Source organism: Podarcis raffonei, chromosome 12 (genome assembly GCF_027172205.1).
Source record: "Podarcis raffonei isolate rPodRaf1 chromosome 12, rPodRaf1.pri, whole genome shotgun sequence".
In the NCBI taxonomy this organism is placed as follows: Eukaryota; Metazoa; Chordata; class Lepidosauria; order Squamata; family Lacertidae; genus Podarcis; species Podarcis raffonei.
This window is the reverse complement of record NC_070613.1, coordinates 57,917,223-57,938,694: the sequence shown is the minus strand read 5'-3', so window position 1 is coordinate 57,938,694 and position 21,472 is coordinate 57,917,223. Positions and strand designations below refer to the sequence as shown.

Below are 21,472 nucleotides of genomic sequence, written 5' to 3'. Positions count from 1 at the left end.
CTAAGCTAAAAAAAAATTGCATTGTGAATAGGTAATATCTAAGGCAATCAGAAGATATGCAAAAATGAATAAAAGTGGGAAGAAACACAGTTTGCTGCAGCTTCAGTTTAAGGGAAACATGCCTGCTGTAAACAAAGACAACTCACAATTCACTTTTAAGTGGCTAGAGGGCCTATAAGGGACTGTTGCACTTCCATGGTTGTTTCTCCTAGAATGGACCACCATGCTGTGCCTTCACACACAACTGATGCAACAGCTGACTTGCACACACAAAAATTGTGTCAATGGCTGCTTCCCACCCAATTAAGTCTATTTCTTCTGGGTCAGCACAAGGACTTTGAAATGATGAGATAGCAAAGCAATCAGGACCCTGGACAGCAGCACAGAGCACAAAGAAATATTGCCAGCCTTGGCTGATTGCTTGTTTTGAGAGGTCTGAGAGATGGGAGTTGTAGTCCAACAACATCTGAAAATATACAGGATTCCCACCGCCAACCTACAAGAAATCAGTATTCTCTCAGTCTCACTGTTCATCTCCAAAAAGGGGATAAGAATTCTGACATTTCATAGCATGTTGTTAGGATTACTAATCTAGCATATGTTAAGCACCAAAAGCACATATAAATGCTGTGTATTATTATTTACATATTAAAATATACAATCCTGGTGATGTTCAAATTGCTTAACCTTGCAACCACTAGTGGCTCATTGACTATGTGACTTGTTAGGGATTAGGCCTAATTCACTTATGCATAAATAAAGCTTCGTGATCAATTTATGAAGATTCATTTCACCTGTTCATGCTTGTGGTGAACTAACCATGTGAACCGGCTGTCAGGATATTTGGCCCCATGAATTCCCTCCCTTGGTTCATTGCAACAATGCTGCTGATGTGTGCTTATGGCAGTCAACTCATGCAATCTATCTACCATGTGAATATTAAATACAGACAGAAGAGGAGTAATAATATTGAATGAGATAAGCCCAAATTCTGATCACATCAAATAGCTCTAATAAAATGTGAGCTTGGTATTGTAAAGAGTATGAAACATTCCGTTTTGGTGACTGCAACCTGGTTGAAGGAGTCATCTGGCATGTAGCTTATATCTCTGAGCTTCTAACACTGGTATAGACAATGGTGCAGCAAATTCCTCCACTTTATTTACTAAAATAAAGCTAAAAATATATATTTAAGAACTACCAATATACTTTAACTGAATAGTTCAGGTACACCAGATAGCTACAAAAGATCACAGACAGCAGGGACTACATATTCATCCCACTGTTGTGATGCATTCCATACCCAGTGCAGAACCACCAAAGCTTCCAAGTTTTGAATCTGGCACAAAAGAACCACTACTGAAAAATATGAAAATTTAGGGATGAGTTTATATGGAGTCAGGACTGACATATTCTCTCCCCTGCTCCTTTCCCAAGGCTACCAGAGACATTCAAAAAGCTCAACTAGTTTTAATTAAACCAATTAAGGTTTGCAAACACAATTAATAGATTAATCAACTAAAACTGGCGTGTAACTTTGAGGAACACCACACAGCTCACTGAGTCCTGGCATCTGGCAATTAAGTTACCAACACACACCAAGGCCCAACCTACAGCTCAGACTAATTTTCAGATATTCAGCAGATGTCGAACAAATTAATCTGATTACTATGGATCATTTCTGAAGTAGACTTGGGGGGTTCCTTTTCGAAAGAAAAACAATATAGACGGGTTCCATTCCCACTCCCCGCGTATAAGTGTGCCCAACCCCATTCCACCCTCTTCCAGATCCAAAAGGACCCACACATCAGTGACCAGAGATCAACTGGACATGCCTAATATGGTCACTGCCTGTACTTGTAAAGTAACTAAATTTACAATGTCAGAATTCAGTTCATGTAAACATGCACACAATTTAGCTTATATGCTTGCCTAAATATCACAGATATTTTTTCCCTACAACACCACAAGAACAAGCATGGGCTGTCCTTCAGCATTTCATCTAAGTCCTCAAGGATTACCCTTTATAGTACACAAAGGAGAAACCAAAAGAAAAAAGAAAACTGCCCTCAAATACACTGATATGTCTCTTGATATTCTCTCTGATTCTCTGACCTTTTGCAGTAGAACAACGGAGCTGAAAGCATCAGCTGAAAAGCCACAAGACACTGAGTGCTAGCTGTGGGGTCACAATCCCCAAAAGGTTAAGTGGGGTGGCAGTGGAAGGATTTCTTTGATGTTTCTTAAGGAATCAGAAAAGCCTGAGTAGAGGACTTCAAAGACTTTGTCCCATTCATGTTCTATTTGTGTTTTCTCTCTCCCCCCTTCCATGGGAGAAAGGGGGGAAACCCTGATGTGATTGTGTGTTCTATAGTATCTTTTCCCCCTCTTGCTCTTAGCACTGTATATTATCCCCAGCATTAGCCATACTTGCTCAATACTTCTTTCAGGGCCAAGGAGAAAATGTTTATCTCAGAAGGTTTTTCTAGAGTGTTTATTCTGGAACGCCAGTTATGAAATCACAAGCCCCTTCAAAGTTCTGACAGGCAATGCTTTTGCCCTTGCAAGAAAAAGATAAAAATCACAGAAAGCTTGACAAATAACAGGTAGAAGGGCAAAGGGCATATGATATCGTTACAAGTCTGTGGGGAGCCTGGACCCTGCTTCTAATTCCTGGGTGCCAGACAAGCACAATGTGGGCCAACTATTTGAATCCAAGGCTGCAGCAATGTGAGCCCCTCCACTGTACGCTCAGGTTGTATATACGTGTGAATAAAACATATATCATAAAGACACCACAATCTCTGCTGTGCCTTATTTCCAAAAGCAAACGCGGAAAGTACCTGGAACCCTTGGAATCCCACACAGCTTGGAGACTGGGGTGCTGCGCAACTATATATTGAAGTCAAAACAAAATAAAATAAAAAAATAAAAAAATTATTTCCAGTAACACCTTAGAGACCAACTAAGTTAGTTATTGGTATGAGCACACAAGCTCATATTTCTAACTGAAATAGCTATTTTTTTACTTAAGCTGGAAGAAGAGGATTCCAAACCAATTTTCCTGCACTATAGCCCATGCTCTCCAGCTCTGCCTTAGTGATCCCGATTATCAGGCAAGGAAGCTGTACAAAAGAATTGTTCTAGGGCTAGCTAGCATGGGCTCTCACCCAGGGGAACAAAATATAAACCACATAATTGTTTATGGTAGGATTCCTTGCATCAATTCAAAAGAAGGGATTTAAAGTTTAAGATATCTTGGGCACCCTAGTTGGGGCCTTTCCAGGGCACAAACCCAGTTGCTTGTGGTTCTGCCAACTACTTAGAGCTTCAGAGATTAAAACCAGAGTTTTGAATGATGCTGCCTTGAATGCTGAGAGAGCCAGCACAGATGCTGGAGCACTGATGCTCTGTGTTCCCCTGATCAAGAGGCAGGAAGTTTCGTTCTGCAAGAGTGCATATTGCAACAGTCAAGTCCTGAAGGCAAAACACAAACAATACATCTTCCTAGTTCTCAGCCTATCCCTTTCAATGTTCTTGCCATTAGGCTAAATGCTCTCTGTTCCTCCACTTGCAGTTGTTTAATGTGCTTATTATTCCACCCACAACGCTAAGACCAAGGAACATTTGTTCCAACACAGCAGCATCCACAGCATGGAGCACTGCGCTGCCCATGAGACCTTTAAACTAGTTCCAAGGCTCTCAATAGGTTACTGTAAATGCAGGGCAATGAGCAAAGAAAGGAAACAGAGAGACAGGGATTAGACCACATTCAGCATCTTGTGAGCAAAGCATGCTTCTTATCAGCACAGCTGATGAGTCTGTCATGCATTTTCCATTGAAGACTTGAATACAGTCTGCATCCCATGTTCATATGACAGTGAAAGAGGCTTGTGTGTGACCAGCCTTTATCATTCCACATTGCAAATCCACCCACCCCCAATTTTAAAGCAATGTAGTAATCCACATTTTAAAACTAGTTAATGCAGCCAGATTCTGGAATTAGGTCTCAATCTTCACTCCTGAAAACACACTACAGAAAGTTCAGAATGTAATGGGAGCCACAATTCGAACAGAGTTTGGAGCTAAAACCTGCTTTGAGTACAATAGCTTGGCATCCATACACACTTTGAACAGAGGACAATACTTCCAGGTCAGAGGGCATGACTTCCAGGCTTCCTGGAATTAGTCTAGAAATTGTAGAGCCACTCATGGGTTCTACTCTTAAGGTAGTCTGTTCCCAAGACATTTAGGAATTTTAAGGTTAAGACCAAAATTTGGACTAAGAAACAAATGAGGAGACAGTATAGTTTTAAAATTGGTGAGGTGCATTCTATATGTCCTGGCCCAGTTAGTAATCTAGCTGCTATATTTTGTACTAACTTTAGTTTACAAACTACTTTCAAGGGCACTGTAGCCCAGTGGCATCTTATCTGTTAATTTAAATGATGGATATACTGCCTTTCAGCAGAGCTCCCAGTTTGCAAAGATGTGGTAGAGCACACCCTTTGCATGCAAAAAGTTCCTGGCCTCAATCCCTGGAATTCACAGGTAGTACTAGCAAGTGCTAGAGAGCTACTGTCAATCAGCGATGACAATACTGAACTAGCTGGGCTTTATTTTGGGACCCAGCATTAAGCACTGTTCTATGTTTACATACAATACAAACTAAAATTACTAACTAAGAAATGCATACACACTATGAACATTACTCCAAACCATATTTCCACATCTAGAGATCTCATGCTTGTTGGGAACCAATCTTGTTGCCTAGGACTACACTAAAACCAAAGAGAACATCTACATTACAGACATAAACATGTTTTAATATTCATTCCATCATTGCACTATATTAACTATATTTTGGGATGGGGTAGATCTCTAACCAAACATTTTATCACTGTCTTAACCCAAATAGACCATTTTCTATAGGACTTGAGCAAAAAGGCCCACCCAAATATTCTCCGCTCTAATTGCAGATGGTGAAATTAGGAAGGAAATTTGGCAACAACATCTCATGAAGTGGCCAAACCTGTGCAAAAAAATCACAAGCAACAAAGTTATGTTTTGGTCTATCATCTTGATTCAAAATGGCGCCAAGTGTTCAATAAGCAATGAAGATTGTTGCCCACCTTGGGAATCCTTATGTCAAGTTTCATGACAATATCTTAACAGGCAAGATTCAAAATGGTGACTGATGTCCAAACATCAACGAAGGACGCCCCCCCCCAAAAAAAAACTTTATGCCAAGTTTGGTGCCAATACCTTGAGAGGCATCCAAACGTATAGAGAACAAAAAAGAAAAAAGATAAAAAGGACAGACAGAAAAATCACGTTCCAAAATATATAGAAGCATGAATTGTGCGGGAACTTAGGAGGAATTGTAACAGTTTTTCTGAAAGGCTCTGTAATGCATAAAAACATTACAAAATGAAAAAATAGTGAGATCTCCATTCAACTAAAATCAGGAGTGGGGGTTGGGTGGGGAAATATGCCTGGTCTGACCCTCATTTCAATGGGAAAGGCTTCCCAACATGTGCAACAGAATGACCCCTGTGCACTTGGGTGTGTCTCAAAGCAGAATCTGTGCCCACCTCATGTTGTAAAATATAGCTTCTATTATATCAATTTCATTGCTGCTAAGGGAAAAATGCATACTTGACAACATAATTACAGCTATCACTCTAATTACTATGTACTGCATTTACAAAGATTCACAGGCAAGGGGATAAGACCCACTATCTATTTTATTTTATTTGCATTGCATCAAGAACCCGTTTTAATAAATTTTAGTGCTAAGGAAAGCCTGTGGACTCAATGCAGATGTAAAACCAGGTATACACAAGAAATCAGGAGACCCTACATGTTCATGCTCTATTAATTCCCATTATGTGAATGCACCTGTGACTTTTGGTTCCGACAATGGTCTTGGTTAGCTCCAAACCAGAGTTTGGAGCAGGTTTAGCTAGCATAATTTTCCCCAGGTGCAACACTGCTTAGTTATTTCTTCATTAACACAGAAACATCTTTATGATTGGTTTATCTTATCTTAATAAGCTTTATGTGCTTAAATAGAACCATTTTCTATAGATAGAACATATCAAAGGTCAGGAGGAGTGAAATGGTCCAGCTTAAATACCTGATGAATCTGCAGTCCTGAGTCATTTAACACGTTTGTTATTATGCATTTATATAAACTAGCCTTTCTCCCAAACTGGTGATTCAATCCGGCCTTAGATCTAGATTTTGATATTGCTTAATGGTTTCAATATTTATTGCATTTAACCTTTTAGATAGAATGCATCAATGAATGATTCCTGTGTGCCTGCATTTTGTAACTGTGTATTTCTGTGTAAACACTGCATACCAGCCTTCTTGCCTTATCTGACCCTGGAGGGGCAAATGATGCTTTGCTGAAAGTTATTTGTTGGATTAGCATCTGGGTGACAACCAGCATTTCTCCTTGAAGCTATCTGAGGCCTAGAAAGGGGAGATGGGAGACCCTCTTCCATTCTCAATGAAGGTCTGGTTGCCAAGGCAACTAGGTTAAAGTGTGATAGTTGAGACCAAATGGCCTGGGGCTCCCCAATGTAAATGTGGGAAGTTGATATCAGTATGGAGCCATGAATGTATACATCCCATGAATTGTAACCTTTATTGATATATGCAGAAGGATGTTTAAGATGTTTTATGGCTCTATGTGCAGTGTTATATATAAAGGTTAAAAAAAAGTAAAGGACCCTTGTACGGTTAGCTCCAGTCGAATTTTGAAAGCATACCAATGTGAGCAGATCAATAGGAACCGCAGCACATGCCATGCACTCTGGCTTCCGTCATGGTGTCCTGTTGCACCAGAAGCGGTTTAGTCATGCTGACCACATGACCCAAAAAGCTGCCTGCAGACAAATGCTGGCTCTCTCAACCTGAAAGCGGAGATGAACGCCAAACCCCATAGTTGATTTCGACTGGAATTAACCGTCCAGGGGTCCTTTGCCTTTACCTTTTACCTATCTCTTCTGGACAGTCCTTCCTAATTGGTGGTTCGTTAATAAACTTGGTCCCTGGACCACTAAGCTTGCTATTTTTCTCCTGGTTCCATGCTTTATTTAACAGTGTTCCCTCACTTGGGCAAGAACAGGTGATGTAGAGGTAAATTCTTACCACACTGGGATTCAACATTCAAACACATAATTATAAAATACCAAGTAATAAAAACAAACTAGTAAAAAGGAGTAGTTAAAATACACCGAAAATGCATTTAAAACTAGCATTAAAGTGCAGTTTGCTCTGGCAGCAGCCCAGTGGCCAGCATTGTTTTCAAAGGCCTGTCTGAATAGGAAAGCAAAATAAAAAAAATCCTTCCAGTAGCACCTTAGAGACCAACTAAGTTTGTTATTGGTATGAGCTTTTGTGTGAATGCACACTTCTTCAGATCTGGAAGGAATTTTTTTATTTTGTTTTGACTACGGCAGACTAACACGGCTACCTACCTGTAACTTGAATAGGAAAGCCTTAGCCTGCCGGTAGAAGGACAGCAAAGAGAGAGCCAGTCTAACCTCTTGTGGGAGGAAATTCCACATGTCACCACCAACCATGCCTCCCATTTTGATGGACCGCATCCAAGCAGGTGCTCATCCAAAGATTTTAACACCCAGGATATGTGAGCCCAAGCCATATAGGGTGTTATAGGACATAATCAGGGTTGAGTGATATCTGTTTTCAACAACATGATATATCACCAGCTAAACATCATGATTTAGTGATATATCATGATGTCTGAAACATGGAACTATGGGGGGGGGGGTAGAGATCAGACAAAGGAGCTGTCTTTGGCGTTCATGCTGGTGGGAGGGGGAGATTGGGTGAAGGAGCAGTCAAGGAGCTTAATAGGTATGTGCTATTTGCACTGTGGATTCCTCCTCTCAAAGGAAGGCGAGCCCTTGCGTTCAGAGAGCGAACTCCTTCCGCTCCTCCCTAGACAGAGAGAAGGAAGAAGCAGCCAGCTACTATTCCTGCACTGGGTAGAGATACCACAGTTATTGGGAGGCGCCAAGGCTGGGCATGGAACTGTTCTGCCATCAGAGGGGAAAGGGAGCCAAAAGGGAAGGCAGCCAGCCAGCCAGCCACCAGAGGCTTACAATTACACTGCCCCCTGGATTTTTTAAAGGCTGTGCTTCGCAATACATTGCCAGCTAAATTATTTTGAAACGGTTCTCATGATGTGGTCTACAAACTGGTGTTGGATGATGTATTGACACATTGCCAAGCCCTACCAGTCAGGGGTGTGACTGCAGCATTTTGGAACCTCTGAAGCTTCTGAACATTTTTCAAAGACCGCCCCATGTGGAGCTTGTATCAGTAGTCCAATCAGGATGTAACAAAGGCATGCATCTCTGTGGCCAGATCCAGCACCTCAAGGGTGCTGTTGGTGCACGAGACATAATGGTACAAACACACTCCTGGCCACCACCAAAACCTGGGAACCCAGGTTCAGGGCAGTATCCAGGAGTACACTCAAAACTTATTGTGGTACAGACTGAGAAAAAAAAGTTTGGGAGGGTGAGGAGGGGCTAAGAAATAGAGACGTATGTTGTGGGAACATGAGCACAACCACAAATCAGTTTAAGAGAAAACACTGATTAAGACTGGCAAGAAATAAAATTGTAACACAAATGTTTCTATGGGGTTAGTGTAGCAATGTGGTCCTGTCATGAAATATCATGTAAACGTGGCCCTGATAATAATAATACACTATACAACCCCCTGGATGGTTAAGTCCAGTTAAAGGTGACTATGGGATGCAACGCTCACCTCAATTCAGGCCAAGGGAGCTGGCGTTTGTCCACAGACAGCTTTCCGGGTCATGTGGACAGCATGTCTAAACTGCTTCTGGCGCAACGGAACACCATAGTGGAAGCCAGAGTGCTGCAGCAGTACCTATTTAACTACTTGCACTGGTATGCTTTTGAACTGCTTGGTTGGCAGGAGCTTGGTTGGCAGCAGCTGGCAGGAGCAACAGAAGTTCAACCCATCACGGGGATTTGTACTGCCAACCTTCTGATTGGCAAGCCCAAGAGGCTCAGCGATTTAGACCACAACGCCACCCATGTCCCTAATAATACACTATACACTAGGGCTAAAGCAAAACATGGAAGAGACAGAGGAAATTTGCTTATGAGAGAAGAAGAGGAAAATGAGAAAGTTACAGTGCGCTCCCGATCTCCTGTTGGCTAGGAGACTGGGCATGCTACACCTGCAAATGGCCACGTGGCTAACACTTGTCAAGTAAATGCTGGCACTCGGTCTAATTAAGAAAACAAGCAGTATCTAATGGGTAGGGCCATTTTTCAGCTATACCAGCTAAACACAGTCTTGCAGATATAGCTACGCCAAACCAAACTGGCATCTTCCACATCCTGGAATGTTTGGCACTTTAGCAAAGCATTGAAGTTAAATCTTCCTTATTTGGACACAGTTTATATTGCTCATTAATCTGACCTCCCAACTGTATACATACTGGGTTTGTCACACTGCGGTCAAGGAAACATTCTCACCCACTGCAAGCCTCTGCAGGGAACAGATTTACAGAAGCACTTTTGTTACATAATCTCTGTTTTACATAATCTGTACCGTGCAAATCTCCTTACACAACATTAAATACAATGAGGGAGGGACGGTTGTTTAAAATAACTGTGCCACTCTACTAAATGTACAGTCTGAGTCTTCAGTAAAGGATGTGGCTTTTGATCTGGAAAAATACGGATGGAAAGTCATGATTTGTGTCACCTCAGACTTGTATATTACTTGTCTCACTTCCACAGTGGCAGAAATGCAGTTTGGCACTATGCTGAAAACTACACCAGCTTGAAGAGGGGGGAATTCTGTTTTAACTTCCTGCTTCCACAGAACACCTATGAGGCATGGAATCACCGCATTCTCTGCCTTTGAATCCCTTCTCAAAACCCACCTTTTCTGCAAATCCTTTGCTATAAGACCTTAGCCCTCTCCCCTATGGAATCTGGTCTAAAGATTTGTAACTGTATTTGCATATATTCTTCCATCTTCCTTTCTCTGTTGTCTCTGTCAGTGTCTACACTGAGAGCTTATTGAGACAGGAGTTTGTTACATCGCTCTATAAAACAATGTATAAAACAATGGCAGTTTTATACTTCAGTCTCCCCCAATCAGACAGAACTCTCATTAGTATTTTCCCTACTAGTCCCAACATGTAATCCAAAAGGTAAAGAGGTAAAGTTTTATTGGATCTATTATTACATTTTCTGCAAAATGTTGAAACTGAGCTTCACAATGAGAAACAATTAGCAAGAGCCAGATAATAAAACTGCACCAGTGTGACTACAATATTTTGCCTTTATCAATGCTACTGTGATCTGCCACGCATCTGTGATGCTTATTTAGATAGATAGCATTTTCATTTCTGCAGTTCAACAACCAAATAAGCATATGCATCTCAGGTACAGGAACAGGTTTTTAATGCACCATTATTTTCCATGCCAGACATGCAAATGAGATACACATCCTTATACAATACAAAGGAGCTCAGTTTGAGTTCTGAAAATATATGCAGATGTGCATTTCCAAAATCTTGGTGATGGAAATGTTTGAGAGTAAAATTAATCTAGTGCATTTTCATTCCCCCAACAGCACAGAGGCCGGCCTGTTTGACATACTGTAGCTCTTGCCATTTCCAAAAGAGCAAGACTCCATTTCAGAAATCAGCAGAGCCCGGCTGCTTTGGTTGGGATGTGTATTTCCTTCTACATCACCTAGGCAACCAAACACTTGGTCTCCTGCTCTCTGTATTGCCAATATAGTGGCTGCCATCCCTTCCTGTTTGAGCATTACTAATTTCTGGCCATTACCTCTTCCTGTAACAATTACCTCTTCCTGTAAGCATTGGTTTTAATTAGAATGAACAATGGAACCGGTTATAATGGAACAATTATCAGCCTGGATAACTCCATTGATTAGAGCAGGCTTCCTCAAACTCGGCCCTCCAGATGTTTTGAGACTACAGTTCCCATCATCCCTGACCACTGGTCCTGCTAGCTAGGGATCATGGGAGTTGTAGGCCAAAACATCTGGAGGGCTGAGGTTGAGGAAGCCTGGGTTAGAGCATAGCGCTGATAACGCCAAGGTAGCAGGATCGATCCCTGCAGGGACAGCTGCCTATTGCTGCATTGCAGGGGGGTTGACTAGATGATCCTCGGGGTCCCTTCCAACTCTGTGATTCTAGGTGGAAAGCATTGGGCCTTAAGAACTTGCTCCCTCTCCCATTTGGCCTTCAAAGCCATAACAGAGGCATGGGTTAAGCAAGATGGCGAGTGCCACAGCCGTGCCGAGCTCACAGGGACCGCCAAGACCAACAGGGTGCTCTGGCCGGTCCCCGCACCACCAACACCGATGCTGCCACAAGCAGGGGGGAGCCAGGGGGGCCAACGTGAAGGTCGAGAGGGCTGTGTGCAGCCCCCAACCCCCTATGACCTCAGCTCCACCAGGACTGGGATTGCCCCATAAGTGATCCAGCAGAGCTCAGAGGTCTGGAGGCTTCCGGAGCTGAGCAGACAACTCCTCAGCTGAATGCTCACCAGCCTCCGCCACCACAGCCGCTGCTGCAGCCATTGAGAGAGAGAGGTAGGAGGGGATCAAGAGAGCCAGGGAGGCCGCATAAAAGTGTGCAGCCCAGTCCAAACCTGGCCCCAACCCGACATCTCTGGTGACCAGCGCAAGGGAAGCGGGAAGGGGCCCATTGGGGAGAAGAAGGTATTGCCTGGGAGAAGACAGGCGCTGGGCGGCCCCTTCCCTGCTGTGGATGGAAACGGACACAGGATCCAAAAAAATTCTTTTCTTAATTAAAAAAAATATGTGAAATACATTATTCACTCATTCATTCTAACTCTCAAGAATTAAAATGACAGTCCCCATAAAGAGGCCCTAAACCAACACAGGCCACTTCCTGCCACCACAGCTTCAGCCCTGATCCCTCTTCTTTTTTATTTATTTTTTAAATTAAATGGGGGAGAAATCGGACAGTCTTTTTCTCCCTCCCTCCCTGCCCCTTCCATTATTATCATCACCTCTCTTCCTCCCCCCAAAATTTTTTATTCCACTTTATTGTTATTGCTATTATTTTTTCTTCTTTCTCTTTCCTTTTCTCTTTAAAGTGTATATATCTCTATATCTATCTCTATATCTATCTATAATAAATAAGTAAATAATAACCCCCCCTTTCTATATACTTTTTATTTTATATATATATAGATAAATAAATATATAGATATAAAAAAAACTTTCAGATACCACCACCTCAACATCTTCAGTTTTCTTCTTCTTCTTTTTCTTCTTTCTTAACTCCTAAACTCTCTACTCTTTCCATCCCCCTCCTTCTTCTCTCTCTTCTTTTCTCTCCTTCCCCCCTAATAATAATAATAATAATAATAATAATAATAATAAATCACATACCTACATACATATATCTCCCCATCTACCCCCCCTTTGTGGTCTTTTACCTCATACTATAACTTGAATCACCACTGCAATTTGTTATCATTACTATTACTAATTGCCCCCTTTATTTTTCTTTTTTATTTCCCTCTACTTTCCCTTTCCTCCCCCCCTTCTCCCCCCCCCCTTTTGAATACAACCTTGCCAGCCTTTGATTTTTAACTTTTTACTATGAAGCCCTAACCCCACTTCCCACCCTTAACTGGACCCTACTCCCTCATTTGTGGTATGAGTGTGTAGGCGTGTGTGTATCCACAAACAACCCCCTCATCACACACCCTCCCTCTGGCCCCACCCCATCGGTCTCTTGCATCTCTGCTTGTTAATCCCTTTATGTCAACTGTTGGTCTGTCAGTCTGCTTGTCTGCCTGCCTGTCTGACCCCCGCTTCACCAACCCAGCTGAGGTGACTACAGTGACCCTTAAAACACAGCCCAGACATGACAAAAATGGCCACCTAATCCTGCAAAAGCCACCAGTCTACTGCGTCTGTTCAACTCAACAACATCCAGGAACCATCACCACCAAAACTCCTAACTACAACACACTCTGCTCCAAAAGGACATCTCAAACCAAGGCCACCAGAGAGACTGAGATGGCACCAACCAGGGAGATGGTGAACAGCACTGAGACCACGACATCCCCACAGGATGACAACAACCCAACAACAAAAGGGGACCTGAGGAAAATAGAACAAAGACTAGCAGAACTACTGAAGAACACAGTGACTCAGGAACCTGACCTCCAAAGTGGAAACACTCACTAGGACCATCTCCACTCTAGAAAATAAAAACCAAATGCAAGAAAGACAGAGTGGTACTGAGAGGCTCTAAACACACGTGTGAAAAATGAATTGGCTGAACTGGTAAGGCACCTGGAAACAAAGCACATAAATGAGAACTAAACAAGCAGACCTCGAAGATCGCAGTAGACATTGCAACATCCGCTTCCGCAACTTCCCCGAAAAAGGACAAAACCCAGCAGACCTCATTGTATGCTGGCTAAAAACTATGATTCAAAGAACCCCTGATGCCCTACATGACTCACCTATTCAACAACATCATAAAAGGAGGCCCCATTCCTAAAACCTAGACCTCCTCCAAGATAGTCTCTATCCCAAAACTACTCAAAGACAGCCTCAAAGTAGAATCATACTGCCCAATCTCATTAATAAACCAAGACTACAAGATATTCACATCAATCTTGGCTAACCGCCTAAAAAAATTCCTACACAAATTAAATAGCCCTGGACCAGACGGGCTTCATCTCTGGTTGCAATGTAACAGACCTTATCAGGAAACTACTGAATCTGATCAAACACAGCAAGGCAACTAAACTCCCACTGACAATTATGTCCCTAGACAACCTCAAAGCTTTTGATTGCCTAGAATGGAAATACCTACTAGCAGTACTAACTAACATAAAATTTGGTCCCAACTTCTTACAAACCCTCAAACAAATCTACTCCTGAGCCTCAGCAAAATGCAGGACTAACAGTATGGACTCTAATACCATAGCAATCCAAAGAGGCACAAAACAAGGATGCCCAATGTCTCCCTTCCTATTCACCCTGGCTCTGGAACCTCTAGCAATCCGAATCTGAGCAGCCACAGACATCAAGGGAGTGGAAATAAAAGGCAGAACCTATAAATTACGGCACTTTGAAGACGACCTGATGGTCACAACACCAGACTCCACAAACACAGCAACCTTCCTAATCAGAGAACTCAACACATTTGCAATGGTGTCGGGCCTACAAGTAAATTTTGCAAAATCTGAGGCTATGTGTTTCAGCACCCCGCTCCCTCATATCCAAAAAGAATTCACCAACATCACCAAGATAAAACTTTGCTGCCCAAAATTCAGATATCTAGGGGTACAAATAACCAGAAACCTCAACAAACTATACCTCCACAATTACAACCCCCTGTGATGACAAATCAATAAAGATTTGAGGAGATTGTACAATATCAACTTCACTCTCGGACAAAATAGCCATGATCAAAATGACCACCCTCCCAAAATTAACCTACATATTCCAAACCCTCACAATCTGGATTCCTCCAACCCAACTCCACAAAAAATCAAGAATAAACCCCAAATCCACCAACCAAATGCGCCACATAATCCCGTACATTCTAGAAGACGAGGCAAAACAATGGGTACACTTGGAGAGAGACATAATCGGAAATACCTCTACCATAGCATACCCATTCCTCCCAAACAACTTAAGGGAAACCCCCACAACACTAAACAGGTTCACACAGACCATGCTTAAATCATGGAAGGAAGAAGCAGGTAAACTGTCCACAACCCCATCCCCACTAATACCCCCTGGTATACCAACCCCTATTCCACCACGCAGCACGTAACCGCTAGATAAAAACTTGGCAAGCCAAAGGCTTATTCTGCCTAGCAGACTTCTACATGAGAAGACAGGCTCCAGCAGACTGAGTGGATGAGACCAAGAGGAGGTCCAACAGTCAAGAAGGCGGCTTCTGCATGTGCTGTAGAGGAAAGGAGGGGCAGATGGGGCTTGTCAGCCTGGAAAGGTAGCCCATCTAGGAGAAGGAAAACTCATCCTAAACCTCCGCTACCGTGTAGCTATTCTCATTTATGAGGAAGGCTTTGGGAGTAAACCCCAAGGAAAAAAACCTTGCAGGACATCTTTGGGAGAAGAAAAAGCTATGGAGTAAACCCTACGTAAATGCAGAGTTGGGAGTCCCAAGGGCAGTTGGATGGTGTCTTGTATGCAGTGTTAGAAACTCAGATATATAAGTTAGGCGCCAAATGGTTCCTTAAACCAAAGTTGCAGTCATCAAAGTGGAATATCTGGTTGGCATTTTGGGGTAAGACAGTTCTAAAGTCTTATTTTTCAAATGATGGACTGACTGTGATTGATGGTCAGTTAAACATCTGGCAAATTCAGGTGACAACCTTGAGCTAGGTTAACAGCTCTGAGAACTTAAAGAAGAATTTAAAAGATCCAGGGACAGTCCACATATATATTGGCCTGTTCCCACCTATTTTTCTTAATGGTGCCTACTCAGGCTACACAGAAAAAGCATTTTGGTTCCTAAAATTCATTCTGATTGTGCATATAACACATAACTAATGGAATTTTACAGGATGGGGTATTAGTGTCTAAAAACAGTCCAGATCCAATGATCCCTAGGCATGCATCTCCAGGTGGTGGAGGTATCATGCGCCATCCTGGCACCCAGGCATCTTCACTTGGTCACAAGTGGTCAAAGTAAGGTAAAGGTAAAGGTACCCCTGCCCGTACGGGCCAGTCGTGTCCGACTCTAGGGTTGTGCGCCCATCTCACTTAAGAGGCCGGGGGCCAGCGCTGTCTGCAGACACTTCCAGGTCACGTGGCCAGCGTGACGAAGCTGCTCTGGCGAGCCAGCACCAGCGCAGCACACGGAAACGCCGTTTACCTTCCCGCTATAAAGCGGTCCCTATTTATCTACTTGCATTTAGGGGTGCTTTCGAACTGCTAGGTGGGCAGGAGCTGGGACCGAATGACGGGAGCTCACCCCGCCGCGGGGATTTGAACCGCCGACCATACGATCGGCAAGTCCTAGGCACTGAGGTTTTACCCACAGCGCCACCCGCGTCAAAAGCCAGGTGCAAAAATGCACCTCGTGCCTGGCTAATTTTGAACACTGCTTGTATGCCTCTTTCTGGCAACTTTTGCAGTCAAGCTTGAAGTACATCAGCAAGGCTGAGAGGGAGGCATTTTCGTTGGGGCAGCCCAGGAGTTCTATACACACTGCCCAGGCTTCAGCTCCAGAGAGGTCTCTTTGGTGCTGCAAATACAGCAAACAGTTCCACTGGAGGTAGCACTCTGAGAAGGGCCTCAGCAGATGACCTTAAGACCCAGAAAGGCTCATATGGGAAGAATATAATGAACATATATACAACACAACCCAGTCAATGATAAATGAGTGTTTGTTTCTTTAAAAGGGGGAGGGGGACTAAATTCCAAAAATCCATTATAAAAGAAGGTCTGAGTCTTTCTAGAAGCCATGCACACTTCCTGAAAACTCCAGGTGTGTTGAGGCCCTAAATGCTTACATCAAAGGAAATTCTGGTATAGCAGCCAAAAAAAGCAAAACATGTACATGAAGCATTAACAACTTATGCTGAAACACCCTGTTTATAAAGTCAATTAAAGCTTACAAGGAATACTGCAGGGCTTCTCCTAAATGGATTGAACATTGAAAGCTTAATCTTCTATTGTGCTGCCATGTGCTTTGCTGGGCAATCACTGTTGTACATTCTGATTACGTTCCTTGGGGTGGGGGAAGCAGGGGATGATTGACAGTTATTAAGTTCCTAGTGGACTTTGAGAAGCCTTTGGAGCCAAGCTAAAGTAAATGCTTCCATGGACAGAATATTTATCAGTTTCTCTGTTCTATTACACAGGGAACTTGAGATCAGAAAGATTAGGACTAGAAATACCCTTGTGCATTTCAGAAAAGGGATCACGATAAACCACCTCTGATTTCTAGAGGCAAAAGAAACAGAACTTGGGTCTTTATATCTCACACCACCCACCCATGTGGACAGCTTCTGCAATGAGAGGAAGTGGGGAAAAGCTACCATTTTTTCTGTGACTTTTCACACACCTTGCATGTGAAAAGCCACTCAGGTCATATGTGCAAATCCAGTTTCCCATGATAATGATGAAAAGAGCTGCAAATTGCTTCTTCCTCCACCACCATATACACAATACACACATCAAGCTGGCAATACCCCCAGCTCAGAGTTCAAAAAAATGTGTGCAGTCGATCAATCTAGAAATCTGCACTGACAAGTGTGTTCATGATGACTCCTTAATATGGAGTGATCCATATGTTTTGATCATTCGATGAACATGCAATCTGAAATCCCATAACTAACAGAAAGAAGACATTTATGTTCCTGGATACCTCCTATGATAGGGCAAAGAAGGAGTGTAAACACAGTGTTTGCAAAATTATTGGGGAGATTCACCGCCTCATGAATCAATACAGTTCAATGATAGGGTAGTTGACCTCTACCTAAGAGCCATTGTGTCAAATCACAGCCCACAAAGAACTTCCTAGAGATGGTTTCATATATTACAACACAATACAAATTCTGTAAAAATCAAGGGGCATGGGTGAAATACCAGGCTTAAATTTAAAAAATCCTTCCAGCAATACAGTCCTTATGGCTATTCGTCTTTACAGATCAATCAAAGATAGAGTCGTAAAACAGACAGACCCCATTTATGAAGCTGGAAGAATTCTCCTAAGCCACCCTATGGTTTGAATAGGTGGTGGTGGTGATGGTGGGGGTCGTACTACCTAATCACTGCTTCTGTTACGCAAAATTAAGCAGTGCCGAATCTAGGAAAATGCCTTTAAGTGCTTTACAAAGGCAAATAGGCCAAAGAGAAGAGACCCAGCTACAAACAGTCTAAACCCTCTTTGATTAAAACAAAGCAAAACAGGATGATGATGTAGCCAAAGAAGATTCATGAAAATTACTCTCTCAAACACAGTGAATCTTTCCTGGCATGGCTAAATAAAGGCACCTGGACAGGCCTTGCAGTGAAAACTTCTTTTCCTATTTTTTCTTTGGATCAACTCGCTGCTCATGAAACAAGGAAGTGCTGCCTCCAGCTTAACTGAGCCAGGTTTCAGACAGTTCACCTGCTTGAATGCTGGGGCTGGGCTTTTACTGTGCCAATCCACCATGACCCAGTAGTGCATTCACTGAGTCCTTTGCCCCCTTGCTCCCCCTAAAATCCCTGGGTTTTTAAGCACCTGTAACTTGACTTGTAACTTGTGACAAATAAGAATCTCTCCCAGACAGCCAGACTGGTTCCCTTCCCACCCCCCAATATGGAGAGAAGACTGAGAGGCCACCTGAAGTGAGGAAGGTCAGACAGCAGTGGCTCCTCTTACATTACTTCTCCATTCCTGGTGGTCCTCTTTCAACAGCTTTCCTTATAACAACAACACTCTAGTATCTGGATTATGATACAAATATTGGCACACAATGTCCAGTTAGGCCCTGTCACCAAGCTAACTGAGTAGCCGCTCAATTTTGGATTGTACCAACAGAGCCCATCCATTCTTGATTCTGAAAAATGTGGATAAGAACTGTCTTGGAGTATGTGTAGAGTATATTTCAATCACTATTTGAGTAGCCACAGCCTACCCTTACTTACCCAGGGGGTGGGGGTGGGACTTCCCCAGCAGGCAGAAAGCCCTAGGCCTCTCTACTGAAATAAAATAACTACTGAATTTAATCTACGTAACAGGATCACATTTGGGAGGAGGACACGAAGCAATAATAAGAAAGTACTTTAATGAAAAAGAACACTAATTATTTTGCAATACAAATGATTCCTGGTGATTAATAAAATTTGTATTATATTTATTTGCAATGCGCAGGAAGCTAGTGATTTCAGATATTTCTCTATAAATAAAAACTCATAATGGTGAGGATGAGGAAGAAACAAGGCCTGTGCTATCAAAACTGTGTAAAACCTTCACAGCTGATTAAAAATGAAAATGCACCTAAGACGTATCAAATCTGTGTATCGACATCACATTTAGTTTCCTGTGGAGTTAACATCAGCAGTTAGTAATAAAGGAGTCCTCAATCCTATCTATGAACATATGCCTTCAAATCTACAAACCAGTTAGGCCTATTTCTCCAGGTCCAACTGCATGCAACATTAAAATAAAATGAATTAAAATAAACAGCTGTCATGGGAGGCTAGAACCTTGAACTCTGCATGGGCAGAGTGTAAGGCTTAACTGTTTCCCCCAAATCATTTTTCTACTCCAAATCCCTCTCCCAATATATTTTTATCTCCACAGTTAAAAGGAAAAATGGTCATGGATCTGCAGGGGAAGGGGAGCAATTTGGGAGGGGGCATTACTTCCAGGTAAATGCCCTGAAGGAAAAGGGTTAACTAAGCAGCCCTGCCCCACCTTCACTTTGCTCAAGTTCCCAGCCTCCCTATGGTAGCTTTGCATAAAAAGAGTGTGGAAAATTCTATACACTTACCTGTGACATCCAGCCTGGAAGGGAGGACTTGCCCACGACTGAATGCTGCTACTCTGAAGAAGCACAGCTGGGACAAGAATATCGCTTACCATGATCTCAATAAGAATGAGGCTATTCCCTGCCTGTTATATGGCCTATAATCGTCCGGGTCTCCATTAAATCTCAGCAGGGCTTCAAATGCATGGGAGTACATTGTGGATGGCAGAACACACTCAAACCCCGAGCATCTATCATGAGAACAGTAGTAATAATACTGATCTGCCTTACCTCCAGGAGCAGGAAGAGCAGCAGTAGGATCCCCTGCTGGAAATGGTTCATCTCTCCCTTTCTCCAGCCGGTGCCCCTTTCCTCACACGCGCTCGGAAGCAGCAAACAGCAGCGGCATCTCGGCTGGGAAGGAGGCGCCCAAGCGGAGGGAAAGGGCGGAAGAGCCTCCGGGAAAGGAGCGCGGAGGGAGCGGGAGCCTCGGCTTCTCCCGCCCGCCTTTGCTCGGAGGCGAGACCGTTTATTTCCGAAGTGCCAGAAGCGCGACTTTCCCAGAAGCGACGAAGGGGATCCGGGCAGGTCCGCCCGCCCTGGCGAGCAGCTGCGGGGTCGCGCCCCCTCCGGCTGGGCCGCTGTCCCGGGGCGACAGGAGGGTCTCCGGCCGCGAGCGCCAGGCAGGGCGCACAAAGAGGAGGAGGAGGAGGAGGAGGCCCAGCGGCGGCAGAAGGGCTGCGAAGGCCCGCCCCGGCCCGCCCCGCCGACTCCGCCTAGCAGCGCCTGCCTGCCCGCCCGCCTCCGCCCCGCCAGCCGGGGACCGGGCGGCCGCTGCGGGCCGGGAAGAAGCGAGGAGGAGGAGGAGGCCTTGCAGGTCGGGAGCCCTTCAGGCTGTCCTAGCGGGGAGTCAGGGCTTCCCATAACCAGCCCCGTCGAGTGAGGACGGGGCAGCTGCAGGATCCCTAACACGGTTTAATTCTAGTAAGAAGGGAAGCAGCCACGTCCTAACTCGCTTGAAAAGGTGGGTTAAAAAAAATACAACTCAAGCCTGAATTCTGTACAGCCTTCCAGGAGGTCTTTAATTGCAAATGGGCACGAGCTGCCTATTCAACAACACACAGGCGACAGAAACTGTGAGGAAGAGGCTACTCTTTCTTACTGCTCGATGTGTTGAGAAGCAGCCGAGTATCTTCTCCTGCTTATCAACACCGAGCAGCAGGAATGAGGTTGCAGCCTTGGCTGGAAAGCAAGGGCTTCTTGTGATGGTTGAATGGTCTTCCACTGAGAAGAAGACATCTGGCAAAGTGAAGGCCAGCACAGCAAGCACTCTTGAGCAGCGAAACTCCTAGCACGAGCCCAAATGATTGGAGGGGCTCTGGAAGGCGAGGGACATTTTAGATGGTAGCCTGAAGCTGGAAATTAGTCACCTCTAATTTGATGGAGGAATTGTATTCTCGGATTTGGTTCATGGCCCTTATGGAAAAACTTGGTTGTCAATTGAAGGAAAGAAAGATTCCAAGGAGAGAGAGAAATATATTTTGAGTGAAATGGTTTTCTAAATATGTTTGGGTCAAAGAGCATGATTGGACTCGTCTACTTGTTTTGTTCTTATGTCTGCTATAATCACATGTCTATGTGTGTGCTTCAAGTTTTTATTTTTTCTTTGCCAGCTTTTCTTTGATATAAGTAACTACTGTATACAACCTTTAGAAGACATATGAAGGCAGCCAGGTATAGGGTTTAGTAATAATTATTATTAGTAATAATAATAATAATAATAATAATGTTCTTCTATATGCTGGAAGCTGCCCAGAGTGGCTGGGGCAACCCAGTCAGATGGGTGTGGTACAAATTGTTGTTTTTGTTGTTGTTAGTCCTAATAAACTGTTCTTTAAAAAGAAAAGTGGGGGGACGGG

At 43.5% G+C, this 21,472-nt stretch overlaps 2 protein-coding genes across 3 annotated transcripts in view; both read right to left on the bottom strand.

The window, feature by feature from the left end:
* Window positions 1-20,477, bottom strand: part of VOPP1 (VOPP1 WW domain binding protein) — a 31,994-nt gene extending 11,517 nt beyond the window's left edge. Inside the window, exon 1 of the mRNA XM_053359416.1 lies at window positions 19,845-20,477. Within this exon, the coding sequence (XP_053215391.1) occupies window positions 19,845-20,477 (633 nt within the window). The remainder of the gene's footprint in view (window positions 1-19,844) is intronic.
* The window catches only part of BLVRA (biliverdin reductase A), a 225,404-nt gene that overhangs the window by 146,820 nt on the left and 57,112 nt on the right, over window positions 1-21,472 (bottom strand). The gene's annotated exons all lie outside the window — the stretch shown is intronic.